This window comes from Zophobas morio, unplaced genomic scaffold (assembly GCF_036711695.1).
Source record: "Zophobas morio isolate AGI-343-1 ecotype UQ-CSIRO unplaced genomic scaffold, CSIRO_AGI_Zmor_V1 ptg000022l, whole genome shotgun sequence".
Taxonomy (NCBI): domain Eukaryota; kingdom Metazoa; phylum Arthropoda; class Insecta; order Coleoptera; family Tenebrionidae; genus Zophobas; species Zophobas morio.
The window spans coordinates 65,582-81,339 of NW_026972127.1; the positions used below are offsets into that span (position 1 = coordinate 65,582).

At 38.6% G+C, this 15,758-nt stretch overlaps 1 protein-coding gene across 2 annotated transcripts in view; it reads right to left on the bottom strand.

Moving 5' to 3' along the window:
- Cadn2 (Cadherin-N2) overlaps window positions 1-15,758 on the bottom strand; it is a 175,452-nt gene that overhangs the window by 36,089 nt on the left and 123,605 nt on the right. For both annotated transcript variants that reach the window (XM_064062207.1, XM_064062208.1), the window contains exon 3: window positions 6,522-6,637. In XM_064062207.1, coding sequence (XP_063918277.1) covers window positions 6,522-6,637 — 116 coding nt within the window. The remainder of the gene's footprint in view (window positions 1-6,521; window positions 6,638-15,758) is intronic.

The following is a 15,758-nucleotide window of genomic DNA, read 5'->3' on the forward strand; positions in this document are numbered from 1 at the left end:
ATTTAATTTTGAATTTGCAAAATCGAATACCTTGAAATCTTGCAGATGTTTTAAAATCATGAAAAACATGATACATTTTTAATTAAAATATATTTGCTTATCCTCTCTAAAAAATTTATGACGTCACCTCAAAATTTTGCAGAATAAATCCTATCTTAAATGTATAAAATATGATGAGTTTTATACTTGTGATTTATCACTCCATTAATATTTTTTAGATTTGGTTATACAGGGTGTCTCAAAAAAGTTAATGACTTTTTGACCTCATTTTCAATTTATTTTATTGAAGAAATCAAGAATAGCAAAACTGAATACTTTGAAATATTGTAGATGTTTTGAAGTTTTTGTAAGCAACAATATTTGATTAATCAAATATGCGCAAAATCAAAAATCGGAAAAACTGAAATCCACTAATGTAAAAAACAGAAAATCGAAAAATACAAATCGTAAAAATCGAAAATCTAAAAATGGCTAATCAAAAAATCGAAAATTCAATGAAGGTCGATCGAAAAGTGGAAATTCACAAACCTCAAAAATCGAAAAATCGAGAATTGAAAAACGGGAAAACCAAAAAATCGAAAAGTCAAAAATTTGTAATATTGAAAATTAAAAAAATCAAAAACAAAAATAAAAAAAATCGGAAATTAAAATAATCAAAATATATAAAGTAAAAAATATTGCAAAGCCTAAAAACTGAAACGAACAGAAAAATCGAAAAAGCAAAAAATTGGAAAAACAAAAATTCGAAAAATCTAAAATAGAAAAAGTGGAAAATCGAAAATCTGAATAAAGAACTTGGAAATTCTGAAAATTGGAAAATCGAAAACGAAAAAATCGGAAAGTAACAAAATTGAAGTCTAACAGTTGAGAATGGAAAAATTGAAAAACCGAACATTCTAAAAATCGACAATGGACAAATTGAAAATCGCAAAATTTTGATATTGAACATAGAAAAATCGATGAATTGAAAAATCGAAAATTCGACTACTCAAATTTTCTAAAAATCGAAAAATCATAAAACTGAAAAATCCAAAATTCTAATCATCGAAAGTCTGAAAACTGAAAATCGAAAATTCTGAAAAGCGGAAAATAGAATATCGAAAAATTTAAAAGAAAGAAAATTGAAGTCTAAAAACCGAAGAATGGAAAAATTAAAAATCAAAAATTCGAAAAATTCAAAGATTTAAAAAGAAAATCGAAAAATCAAAAATCTGAAAATTGAAACTCGAAAATTTGGAAAATCGAAAAGTAAAAAAATTGAAGTCTAAAAGCTGAAAAATGGAAAACTGAACAATCGAAAATTCGAAAATCAAATATCGAAAAATCGAGAAATCGAAAATTTGATAAATCAGATATGCGAAAAACAGAAAATCTGAAAATAGAAAACTGGAAAATCAAAAATCTAAAAATGGAAAAACCGAAAATCGAAAATTCAATGAATCTAATATGTAGGTCGATCGAAAAACTGGAAATTCACAAATCTGAAAAATCGAAAATTTGTAAGATTGAAAAACCGAGAATTGAAAAATCAAAAAACCGAAAAATGGAAAAATCAAAAATCGAAAAATAGGAAAACCGAAAATTCGAAAATTCATAATATTGAAAACTCTAAAAGTCGACAATTCAAAAATCAAAAAACTGGAAAAAAATAATCGAAAAATCGAAAAGTAAACAAATTGCAAAGCCTAAAAACTGACGAACAGAAAAATCGAAAAATCGTAAAATCAAAAAGTGGAAAATCGAAAACTGGAAATTGAAAAATCGAAGATTGGAAAATTGAAAAATCTAAAATCGGAATATCGAGAATCGACAAATTAAAAAACCTAAAAATCCGAAACTAAAATAATAGAAAAGTGGAAAAGTAAAAATTGCAAAGTCTCAAAACTGACGAACAGAACAATCGAAAAATAAAAAAAAATCGAAAAATATCTAAACATGGAAAATCGAAAAATCGAAAATCGGAAAATGGAAAAACCGAAAAATCGAAAATCGAAAACTCGAAAATTCGATGAAACAAATACTCGAAAAAGCGAAAAGTAAAAAAGTTGCAAGGCCTAAAAATTGAAAAATCAAAAAATCGAAAAAATGAAAATCGAAAAAACGACGATCGAAAAAAAATCAAAAAATCGAACAGTGGAAAATGGGAAAGTAACAAAATTGAAATCTAAAAGCTGCAAATTGCAGAACCATAAAAACTGAAACAAACAGAAAAATCGAAAAACCACAAAAGCGGAAAAACGAAAATCGAAAAATCGCAAATCGAAAAATCGTAAAATCAGAAAATGGAAAATCGAATAATCGAAAGTTGAAAAATCGAAGGTCGAAAAATAAAACAACCGAAAAATCGAAAAATTTTATGATTAATGGAAAATCGAAAAATCGAGAATAGCATAATTAAAAAACCGGAAAATTGAAAAATCGGAAATCGAAGAATTAAAAACGTTAAATCGAGAATTCAAAAATCAAATATCGAAAAATCGAGAAATCGAAAATTTGATAAATCAGATATGCGAAAAACAGAAAATCTGAAAATAGAAAACTGGAAAATAAAACAACCGAAAAATCGAAAAATTTTATGATTAATGGAAAATCGAAAAATCGAGAATAGCATAATTAAAAAACCGGAAAATTGAAAAATCGGAAATCGAAGAATTAAAAACGTTAAATCGAGAATTCAAAAATCAAAAAAATCGGAAAGTAAAATATCATCGAAAAAGTCTAAAAACTGACGAACAGAAAAATCAAAAAATCTAAAAATGGAAAGACGAAAAATCGAAAATTGAAAGAATGGCAAATTAAAAAATCGAAACATCGAAAAATCAAAAAAACGAAAAAACTGAAAACTCTAAAAATCAAAATACCGCAAATTTGAAAAATCAGAAAATTAGAAAGTAATAAAATCGAAAAGTTGATAGAAAAATGGAAACTGAAAAATCTAATTCGATGAAACTGTTGGTCGAAAAAACGAAAAATCGAAAATCGAAGTGACTTTTTTTTGAGACAGGCTGTATAAGTAAATCTAAAAAATATTACTGCAATGATAAATCACAGGTATAGACTCATCATATCAAATTTTACGATGACGTCATGCATTTTTTGGCGAAGATAAGCAAATACATTTTGATCGTGGCTTTGAAAGTATTCTTCGACTTTCGTTCCATTTCAAAATTTACTCTTTGTATATTTCAGTGGTCACAACGAGTTCACTAACTATGCTGAAGTATGCAAAGAATAAATTTGTCACCGAAAAGATGTCGGAAGTAATAAATTATCCTATCGGTCGAAGAACGTTCGGTCCGGTGTTACACCTCGACCCAAGAGAGACCGCAGTAAAGGATAACAAATGGAAGGGATAAAATAAAACGTCAAATATGATTGACTTTAAACCAAAATTAAGAAGTTTATAAACTGAACATTTTTTTTGCTTTTTGAAATGTAGTACACTTCAAAAAATGTCTGTGACTTACTTTAATGTGAATTTTATAACTATGGTCGGCACAATTAGACCTAATAATAGTGTGATTTTGAGCATATTCTCGATGTTATTAGAGCAGGACAGGTTTTTTTTTCTAACCAATTGACAAGATTTCAAAGTATTCAGTTTTGCAATTCTTGATTTCTTCAATAAAATAAATTGACTCAGTCATTTTTTTTGAGTCACCCTGTATGTATAAACAAATCCAAAAAATATTAATGGAATGGTAAATCAAAAGTATAGACTCATCATATTCTGAACATTTTAGATAGGGTATTTATAAAATTAAAACTAATTCAGGGTAAGAATTTGGTCAACACGTAAATTTCGCTGTAGTTTGAGCCTACCTACAAATTCTGCCCTTGGACGATTTGGACCGCCTCCTTCGGTGACGACCGGCAAAAATGATCCGCCCATAGGCTCAGAACATTTGCGTGCGATTGTACGAGTGCAGAACTCACTATTCTTCCTGGCAACGACTTCAGGCTTCAGTTCACACTCCAAAACGAGTTTAAACTGGCCAATCAGGGCCGAGTTTTCTCCACATGTTCGGCGTCGTCCTTGAGCTGTGTCGTGTCGCGGTTCAATTACCTTTCGGTGGTGCATGTCGGGCACGGGACATTTGTTTAAAATAAATTGATGCTTAATGTTACATGAAATTGTAAATAAAAAATATGTGCGTTCGCGAACCATTCTCTGGAGTCAATGGGCTGGACGGATAAGGAGTAAGCAAGCCGTTGCGTTCGGCGAATTTTCTTTGTTATTTATGTATGGAGAAATAAACATTTGTTCGGGGAGATGGTACGGGAGTGAGGTCGAATAAGACCGTGAGATGCTTTAAATATTGATTGCTCCATTCGGAATGTAAATAATCGACGCGGATATCCCGCAAGCGCTAAATCTTTGCGTTTTTACGGGACGAGAAGCCCGCTTATGGCTCATTCGGAGTAGCAAGGAATTTTTTATGTCATAGGGTGTGATAAATTCGGCATTGTCAAAGTTTAGCGATAAAATGCATGCTAAATCTGGCCAGTGGGGCGTGGAAGTAGCCGATAACTCCTAAAAATAGTTGCAGTAAGTGAAAGTCCGGGCTGATGGATCGTCGCTAAGCTAAAAGTGGCAAAACTATTAAGAGAGTTAATCGATGTCGAGGAATCGTGATTTATCCGACGCGTCAACGAGAATAATCGCTTCACTTGCCAATTTAAACTTTCGAATAAGTCGAAAAATTCCGATTAACTGCAATTAAGCCTCACTATTTCCACGTTCCGACCGAACAACTAAATTCTGTTAATCCGGTCTAAACTAAAAGCACAGCGCCGTTTATCGATTACGTCGGCCCATTTTTCTCTACTCGGAATTTCTTTGGGGCACTTAAGGCGGCCTCCGCCGTCATCTTATTAAATTTCTTTCGACATTTGCTGTATCGCCACGGATTATCCAAAATGTTGCTCATACATATTTATTATTTTCCTTCAAAGCTCCGGTTTCCCATTTCGGAGGTCGACACATTTCGAACAAAAAGTCGTGCTGGCTTTACACATTTTTTACGCGCAAATTGAGACAAATAAATTATACATTCATCCGAACGATCGTTTTGGTTTTATTCATGTAAGATTTTTTAATTCGTGGAGAACTCATCTTTGGTAAAAAGCGGAGACGACAAGTTAAGTTAACAACGTTCCTGCCTCGAACATGGCCGACACATTCATTTTAATTAAACGTCAGTGAGGGGGTGGGGGAGATTTATGGCTGCCACGTGAGTAGGGATGCATTTAATGCGAATACAAGACGGTTTTGGGACTGCGAGCATATGTAATTAGAAAATTACCATATTCAATTAGCAAGATTGCGGTTTGTCTCGTCGACCTTTAAACAATGGTGGGAACATCGCGCTTTTTTGATCTTCTGATTTATGATTCTCGGTAGGTGCTTCTTAAAATAAGCCCGCATTGCTCCTTATCTACATTCCGCGTGATTGCACTCTGAGCCCATTCAATTAAGCAATTACCATATTTAGTTTTGTAAGCTGAAATTGGATCTTGACAGCTGATTAAAACGCGAAGTTTAAAAGAATATGCCCCTCGTAATTGGAAAACCATCTCATCATCTATTCCAGTTACGGGTATTCCGTATGCATTTCGTAACGTAAATAAATCTCTACCTACCGAGAAATCATATATTGCTTCTGATCGAAATTCTACATGAGTATGAGCGTGTGTACTTGTCTATATTCTGGCAAGCGTTGTAATTTAATTCTTTCTTGACGAATCCCAGCAGCTGCGCCATTTTTGCAGCACTTCTTCAAATAAGTCTAGTCTCAACCTGGTTTCCACTATCTAAGTTCCACGTGAATGCATCGTGCGCACAATCTACTAAATATTGCAACTTGACTGTCTCATTTTACTCTCTAACTAACGTCGAAATAAATCGCATTGTCAAAAAGCATCTCCCGATCCTTTAAACATTTACCGAATCCTACCAGCTGCTCCATTTTTATGGCTCCCGGTGTGCATTTCTTAAACAAGACTTCTCGTTGCTTCCACATGTTTTTCGTTATCTAAATTCCACGTGAGTGCATTGCAATCCCTAAAAGCATGCTCTATTATCTGCCAAGTATTGTAACTAAGTCCCATTTTCCTCTTTAACAAACCCCGAAATAAATTACATTGTCAAAAAGTATGTTAAGATCGTGCCGAATCCCACCAGCTGCTCCATTTTTGCGTCCTCGGTTGCACTGCAAGTGTTCCTTTACCCGCTTTTCATTATCTAAATTCCGCGTGAGTGCAATACTTTACGTAAATTGCATTTCGGCCCCGAATATCCTCGGAATGTGTAATAAACCAGAAATACCCCCCATATTTTTGCGGCCGCAATCCGCAAACACGGCACAGATCCTGATTTGCTGGCGACTAATCGGGGTCGCAAATTGTGCATTTTTGCGCGGATTTATTGATACGAACGGCTGGGATTCACTCCGACTACGACACTCTCAAATTAATCCGGACTGCGTCAAAACATCAAGGCTTGTTGTTTTAGTACTTACCCGTTTTCTGGTCTCGTAATCCAACGCTCCGGCTACATAGATAGCTCCAGTCATGTTCTTGACGGCGAACGCCCCACCTATGTTACCGCTTGTGATCTCGTATCGAATACGGGAGGCTGAAAGGAACGAGAGGATGTTATTACAAAGCACACAGCACCGTTAGCAGTTTCAGTTTAATTAAAAAAAAAAAAACGTCATCAGTCAAAATGCATGACCTCAATACTTATTCTACCGCAATTTGCGTAAATCGAATTCAAAATAGCGCCCGCATTGCGGGCAAGACGACACCGTTTTTATTATATTTACAGTACCTAAAGTTCAAAGGTTCAAACTAGGGCGGGTTATTAAAGCGCGGATAACGGAGCAAGTCACGTTCCGGTTGCAAGTGAGATCTACTTAGCGTAATGACGTCATCGGTGTTTCGGAGGGGGCGACAAATTCGGGCCATCAGCGTACCATTAACTCTAATATCTTTATCTTTATGAAACGATATAGGTGTAATCTGCGGCGCTTTGTCCTTTTATAGAAAGAGGCGAAGTGGAATTGTAGAACGGTCGACCGAAAACACTAATCCGCCCCTGTGGGTATTTAACTCCGAGACATTTTTATTGCCCATCGTCGTCTTCACCCAGCTGTCTTATCCCTCATTCCGGAAAACTGATCTCCGTGACAATAAAATTCCAATCCCGTTTAAAACTGGAAACAAAAAATCCTGCAGTGAATTTAGCGGCGTTAGCCGCTCCCGTGGAATAGTTGGCGCTTTGTGGTCGACTCATCCGTAAAAATGAGTAATTGAGTGCGGAGAGGGCGAAACCAGGTTGCTTTAGGCTTGTTACTGCTCGGAGTCGGGATAATTTCAGAAGCTTTTAGTATTACAAGACAGAGCCGTGTTCGAGAAGGCTGCGTTAATTGATAATTTAAATAATGCGAGTCCCTTCGGCTAAAGCCCGCATCGTGAGTCTAACGACGGTCCGGAAAAAAATAGACAGATATCCGGATCCGGGCGGATTATTCGGCGTCGGGGGACTCATACATCCGATCGGATTTAATGACGATCGCTAAACCGGCAATAATGACAACAAAGGCCCGTGACAGCGCGTACGCTGACGGATCATAAAGCCTTTTTTCGACTAAGTGTGGATGCCGGAGTTCGACGCTTAATAGCGTTAGTTCGATTGGAATTTTCTCAATAATATGTGATAAATGCGAGGTCTCTCGTTGAGGAAATTGCCAATCGGCGAACGAATATCTGGTTAAGTGGAGACATTAATTGAGAAAAAATGGAGATATTGTCGAAAATGGAACCAAACGCGTGTCCAGTTGGGATAGGGTGGCACGAAGTTGATGAAATAAAAATAATCATAATGGGAAAGAGAGTGCCAGACGATGTATTCCATTACTACGCTATTCCCAGCTTGCGAAACTTAACGTTAGTGTAATTAGCGAATTCACCTTTTACAGCTTTATTCAATTTCAGTTAAAAAATTTATTTTGTGATGACCCCTATAAGCATGCTAAAAATTTTGGCCGCCACAATACTCCCCACTTAAAAGAAAAAATCAACCGTAACCTTTTCCGTTCGTGTTCAGAAGCAATTTGACACTGGAAAAGTTGAATGGGAAGCAGATTCATAAACCACAACTACACAACTGTGCCGCCTTTCTGGAAAATCCACCATACTAGATAAAAAGCGTCACAGTTATGTAGCTGCAATTCATTGTGTTGCAAACTATAAATTACAGCTAAAAACATGAAGGTTAATGAGAAAACTCCTAAAATAAATCAGAGCACAATTCCGTACCGTGTTGTAATGGTCTAGTTCCAAAGTTAAGGAATGTTTTCCTTGTCACCAGACGTTTACTCCAATAACGTAGATTCATAAAAGCATCCTAAAGAAAGTTGATTTTAATATTTACGGTAGATATCCATCTCGAAAAATTGCTCTTTGTTTAAAATTTGAAACGTTTCCGTACTTTTATCCCGTAATTGGCAAGCCATGTCGCTGCCTAACCCGATTATTTATTTCTTTATTTTCCCGATATGATTGTAATCCCCGAAAACAAAGAAACCGGGCAGATCTCATTTACGATAAACTCCATAATTTATCAAACTCATCCTCAAAGTGGCACACCAGGTAAACAACATCCACTTCAGACAGTTATTATTTTCATCGTCGAATTATCGCAACAGAATGCAAATCCCCAATTCGCAGTCCGGATTAAAGCAACTCCGACCGAATTTAGCGGAGTTAGTTGAATAGTTCTCCGTCGAATTGAGTGAACGAGAAAATCTGCCTGATCCATATACTTGTCTTCGGATTACGCGAATAACCCTTTTCCTAATCCGGCGCCTCTAATGACGAAAGGACCGTCAGTGTGAATTGACCCGGGCTAAAAGCGTGCCATCAATACGCGCCGTTTTTCCCCCCCAAATTCGTTAGGCGACAATATTTACAAGATATCGTAACACGACCGAAAAGGGCTTTGAATCCGGAATTTTCACCAGCCGAATTCACTCGGTATGCATTATTCAGCAGTTCAGAATGTGACTTTCAGGGCCGAACTCGTGCCCGGTGTACAGCCGAGCGGGCTGATTTGTAAGGAGACCCGAATCACTGGTTTTAATCCGGCCGGAGGGATGAATGGATGGGCTAAATAGAGGTGACTGAAGCGATTTTCGCTGATATAAATACGACACAACGGAGGCGGCTATTTTGAGTGAAAGGTGCTGGGGCGATCTCCCGGTCCGAGATTATTCGCGGGTTTTGTCAACGACGCACTCAAAAAAGAAAACCTGACGCGAATAGATTTTAACAATTGGGGTTGATAAAATTCACTTGCGACTCTTGTGTCCGGACCTAGTGAAAACGTCGCGCTTTAGATTAGCGTAAAGCCTTCAATTTGTCTCGTAGTGTATTAGACGAATTGCCGCCATAAAACGAAACACATTTTATCCGCGCACTTTTTTAGCGCGCCGCTCTTTTAAATTCCCCCTTCGTATCCACAAAAAGTCCGTTTGTGATTTATCACCTACGGCGCGTAAAAAATTACCGATAACAAAATTGATGGATCGTGGGCTAATCCACACCTGATCTCGCCGGCCACCTCAACCCGGCAATCCAATTAATAATTAAAATGGAACGCATTCGCCGTTCTAAATTATGAACAGCCACTTTTGCGCGTTAACGCTGATCTACGGCATGTAAATTCCCGATAGGATCGATGCCTGAGCGACTACCGCGCCTACACTAAACAATAAATAGCGAATCCCGCCCTGAGCAAAACATCCTTAATTACAGCCGGAGCTCGTTATAAAAATGGTGGATGCGCCGGGATTCATATTCATAATGGGTAAAGTTGCAACTTCATTATCTCTAATGACGACCCTGTTGCGTCATAATTATTGTTATATTTAGTGAGTGATGTGATTTACGAACGTGATGGGGCTGTTAGCAACTCCCTTTTCGTGACTCGAGAAGTAGAAATGATTGATGTTGTGCAAGGCGAAGCGGGGTTTTGCGCATTCTGGACCACGGAAAACGTCTCCATTACGACGAGTTTTGTTTAGTAATAATGATCAATCGCGGTGGATCGTGCCGAGGGGGTTAAGTAGCCAAATTTCGAGCTGAATGCTGGAAGTGGAAGTGAAGAATGAGCCTCAAACGCACAAAATTGACTAGCAAAGAATCATTTATTTATCGTTTGCTTAGGCCTGGATTGATCCATTATCCCGGACACTTCAATCAGATTCGTCAAACATTTTAAGGATTCCAAATCATTATGAAAAAAATATTTTTTTCGCTCGGAACGACGTCCCTTGGTTGTAAATAATGATCAATCGCTTTGTTTCCCGTTAACAAGCCTCACCTACCCTAATAGTTGTCCACTTTGTTACCACAATGGCTCAAACCGAGCGCTTTTACGATCGTTAAGCCCAGACGTGGTGAGTTATACCAATTGAAACTTGAGCTTGAGACGGTGGAAATTTGAATTGCATGTGAGTCCCGACGGTGACGTTTATCGGAGCTATTCCGGAGTGTCTGCAATCTGTTTCGTTTATTTGCGGCCGGCGATTTGTGCCGAAACGAATTCAGGGGATTTTTTGAACCAACAATCGTGGAGTATTTTTAGTCGGGCGCTCAATCCTTGTTGATTATTATTTCAAGGACTGTATGCAAATCCGCGCAACAGTTGCAGCCGGAGAGAAACTTCGATGGCGGAGAGCATATGCTATTCAGGTAATTACAACGGTTGTGGAAACAGATGTGATTCGGTCGGGAAAACAGGGAAACCTGCATTAAACACCAGCTCTGATGGAGCAAAATGAATATGGAATGCAAACAACAACAGAAATGGGAGATTGGATGAAGCGCACCATCGGAACATGATACGAGCTGTGGGGAATATCAGGGAGAGCTGCAGCAGGATGGTGCTACTGCTCACTAAGCGAATATTTATCTATAATAATTGTATGGACACGGTAAACGAACACATAGCATTAGTACCTAGTTAGATAAAGAAACGAGTGTTCGGATGAGAATACGTAGTACAATTGTTGTCTTACGCGAAGCTTGCGTTAAGCACAGAACACACACACTGTTGACAAACACATTTTAAAGTAAAAAGTGAATATGGAATGCAAACAACAAGCAGAAATGGGAGATCGGATGAAGCGCACCATCGGAACATGATACGAGCTGTGGGGAATCAGGGAGAGCTGCAGCAGGATGGTGCTACTGCTCACTAAGCGAATATTTATCTATAATAATTGTATGGACACGGGAAACGAGTACGTAGCATTACTACCTAGTTAGATAAAGAAACGAGTGTTCGGATGAGAATACGTAGTACAATTGTTGTCTTCCGCGAAGCTTGCGTTAAGCATAGAACACACACACTATTGACAAACACATTTTAAAGTAAAAAAACACTAAACTAAGGCTGGCAGCTTTCGTTCATGTGCAACTTTGACTAAGTTTTCTTCGATTTCGCGGTATTATTGGAACGAGGTAGGAAAATTCACACCAACTACGAATAAAAACTTGAACTTCGTTTGCAGCACCGTCTCATTTAAATTCACAAAGGGTGTTTGAACAAACCGAGTTTTAAGGTAAAGTATTGTGTACACAAAAATCGAAAGCGCCGAACACCCTTATTTTCGTCAATTTTAATGTGTTCCTTTGCTCATAAATCCGGTCGTACAAATTCAGCAAATTAGAAAAACTCCCATTATTTCACTTAAGAGTTCGCGTTGACTCCGGTGATTTAGCGCCGCCCCAACCCCTTCTTAATTCGTCGAAGTGGCATTCGAACAACCGACAATTATAACCGCTGACATTTCCGAGCCGTTTCTCGTGATGGGAAAAATATTAGCAATTAAAATAACGCGTTCGTTTCGTGCAATTAATCGAGCCGAGCGACAACCCTTGGAAAATAAATAACCGACGTCTTGGCGGCTGTTAAAAGGGGAGGATTTGTATCCGGTTGATGTTCTCACTTTATACACTCGCCTTTTATCGTCGCTCCATCGTAAAAGAAAGCATCGTTAATGACATTTTTTGCGGGCCGTTAACTGTACTTTTTGTTTATACGCCGTCCCCGGGGGCGGAACGAGTGAAAGCTGCGGTCGAGCAACACCTGGAATCAAACAAGTGATCGCACCCTCGTCGGATTACCCGCTAATCGCTAGCAGGTTCAATTAGCCCCCGAAGGCCGCGAGGTGGCTTCATCCCCTAATTGCACTCTGCACGTTAGCGTCTGACGTGCACTTGTTGCCCGATAAACCGCTGTCAGTGGAACGTATCTCTTTCAATCGGGGGCGGTTTTATCGCGTAATTAATGGAGAGGGAGGTCTGGAGACAAATTCGGGGTAACAACGCAACGTTATAATTAATTCATGGACCGACTCGACGACTAATTCGGTTTGACTGACGACCGATTAAGTATAGTGCGTCCGACCCTCCGACGCGGTAATGAAATGTCTGGGGTGTGCAAACATCGCCCTGTTTTTCCACCGGAGTCATACATGAGTAATGAGCCCGGCGAGCTTACAAGCATACAGGCAAGATCCACCGCGGAGCCGAAAGATCCGATTAACCCCTTATTTCGGGGGTGCGCTAGCTTAGACGAGATTGCTCGGCGAAAATTGCAGAAATATAGGAGGTTGTGTCGTGGAATGTCGGGTAAAGGGAAGGGTGGAATTACGTACACAACTTCGGCTCTGTGCGACCCGCAAAAATGTCTGCTCAGACGTGGCTAAGTGGATCAACTAAGGTAAAGTTTGAAGCTGCACAGCTGCATTTAAATGCAGTACATTGTGAATCCTCAAATGTCTAATGCAAATTGCATTGGAGGTGTGAACAGCAGGTCAAAGAGAACAGTTAGCTCTGAATACACAGCTTGTCAAATGGAAAGCATATGTATCTACTTTGACGTGAAGGTAAAGTTCGTATTGCCTTGAGGACTGGCGGAAAGATAGATCGAACAGGGCTTGTTAGAGAGCACTTTGGATGTGTCTGCGGTGCAGATTTCTCCTATTTTAGAATGTTTTTCATAGTGGTAGCATTAGGACGCAGGGGAGGAAAGGTTGTTTGATGGAGCGGGAAAACAGAATCGGCGGCTTTAGCAGTCAATGAACCAAAACGGGGAAAATTCTCAGGATGTTCTGAAATACTTGCTTTGTTTGCCGAACGTACACACGTTGTTTAAATTAAATATTCAGCGCGTTTTGATCGGCGATATCTTTTTTGACGAGCGGCGGCGAAGTGCATGTCATCATAAAAGTTGGAAACCTGCTCACTTTACGTTTCAAAGGGAAATCTGATGCAACTGACATCTCCTTTAAAACGCAGTTGAAATTTATAAATTTTTACTGAGAATCGACTAAACTAAGGACTTCAGCCCACAAAAATGATATTTGACAATTTTGTAATATTTATTTAAAACATTTCTACGGTCTCCTACTGAAATTCACGGAAAGATGCACCTTAGAGGCAAAACAAGTCACTAGACTTTCCATCGATTTAACCCAATTTAATAGCTCCGACAAAACGATATTTTCTCCTTTATTTGAAAATATGAGGCAAAAATAAGCGCAAAGTCTTGATCCTGGAGACATTTCCTGGGAGAATAACTCTGGTCCAGATCGATTTGAGCAATTTTAATTTTTGAGTAAAAATGGTGGAGGCGCCGGGATTAAAATTTAATTGTGCAATATTTCCACAGAAAGTCACATATTTAAGAAGGAAATTTGTGTTGAGATCTAATCAAAATAACAAATTCAGCTCACGCTGGAACCAAAATAATTGACGAGTGCTCACATCGATTTAAGTTCATTTTAATAGCGTTCATAAAAATTATATTTTTCAGTTATTTGAAGAGATTTGGCATAAATAAGGCAGATTTTTTTATTTTAATGAAATTTCCTTTCCGAATTACATTGGCCTGAATCGATCTGAGCAATTTTAATTTTTGAGTAAAAATGGTGGAGGCGCCGGATTAAAATTTAATTTTGTTGCTATTTATTTAAAACATTTGTTAGTTCTTTCCCTAAAAATTCACGTATTTTAGAAGTAAAGACGATTTGTTCAAAGTTTTATTGAAATCTCATTAAAATAACAAATTCAGTTCACGTTAGAGGTAAAAGTGAAGTTCCCATCGACTTAGCCCTATTTAATAGTTCCGACAAAAACGATATTTTCTCCTTTATTTGAAGAGATGATGTAAAAGTAAGCGTAGAATCTTGATCCTGGAGACATTTCCTTTCGGAAACACTCTGGTCCAGATCGATTTGACCAATTTTAATTTTTGAGTAAAAATGGTGAAAACTTAGAAATTTTTGGAAAAAAAAATCAAAAATGTGAAACAACATGTTGCAAAGACTAGCCCCGCCCACCAGCCCCCTATTTTCTTCAGTTTCATCTGTCAATTTCATCTTAGTAAGTACTAGCACCACCCACCCACCCCCTATTTTCTCAGACAAGACTTATTTTGGCAAATGACAGATCCTCTGAGAAAATAAGGGGTGGGTGGGCGGGGCTAGTACTCGCTGAGATAAAACTGACTTTGGCAGATGCAATACCTTTTTAGAAAATCGGGGGCGGGTGGGCGGGGTTAGTACTTGGTAAGATAAAACTAATTTTGGTAGATGGCATACCTTCTAAGCAAATAGTAGACTAGCCCCGCCCACCCGCCCTCTATTTTCTTAGAAGGTATGGCATCTGTCAAAATTAGTCTTATCTTAGCAAGGATTAGCCCCGCCCACCCGCCCTCTATTTTCTTAGAAGGTACGGCATCTGCCAAAACCAGTTTCATCCTAGCAAGCATTAGCCCCACCCACCCGCCCCCTATTTTCTTAGAGAATTATGACATTTGCCAAAATCAGTCTTATCTTAGCAAATAACATACACTCTCAGAAAATAGGGGGCGAGTGAGCGGGGCTAGTATTTGCTAAGACAAGATTTATTTTGGCAAATGACATATCCTCTGAGAAAATAAGGGGTGGGTGGGCGGGGCTAGTACTCGCTGAGATAAAACTGACTTTGGCAGATGCAATACCTTTTTAGAAAATCGGGGGCGGGTGGGCGGGGTTAGTACTTGGTAAGATAAAACTAATTTTGGCAGATGGCATACCTTCTAAGCAAATAGTAGACTAGCCCCGCCCACCCGCCCTCTATTTTCTTAGAAGGTATGGCATCTGTCAAAATTAGTCTTATCTTAGCAAGGATTAGCCCCGCCCACCCGCCCTCTATTTTCTTAAAAGATACAGCATCTGCCAAAACCAGTTTCATCCGAGCAAGTACTAGCCCCACCCACCCGCCCCCTATTTTCTTAGAGGATTATGTCATTTGCCAAAATCAATCTTATCTTAGCAAATAACATACCCTCTGAGAAAATAGGGGGCGGGTGGGCGAGGCTAGTATTTGCTAAGACAAGACTTATTTTGGCAAATGACATATCCTCTGAGAAAATAAGGGGTGGGTGGGCGGGGCTAGTACTTGCTAAGATAAGAGTAATTTTGGCAGATGCTATACCTTCTAAGAAAATAGAGGGCGGGTGGGCGGGGCTAAGCCTTGCTAAGGTAAGACTAATTTTGGCAGATGGCATACCTTCCAAGAAAATAGAGGGCAGGTGGGCGGGGCTAGTCTTCGCTAAGATAAGACTAATTTTGGCAAATGACATATCCTCTGACAAAAGAGGGGAAGGGTGGGCGGGGCTAGTACTTGCTAACATAAGACTG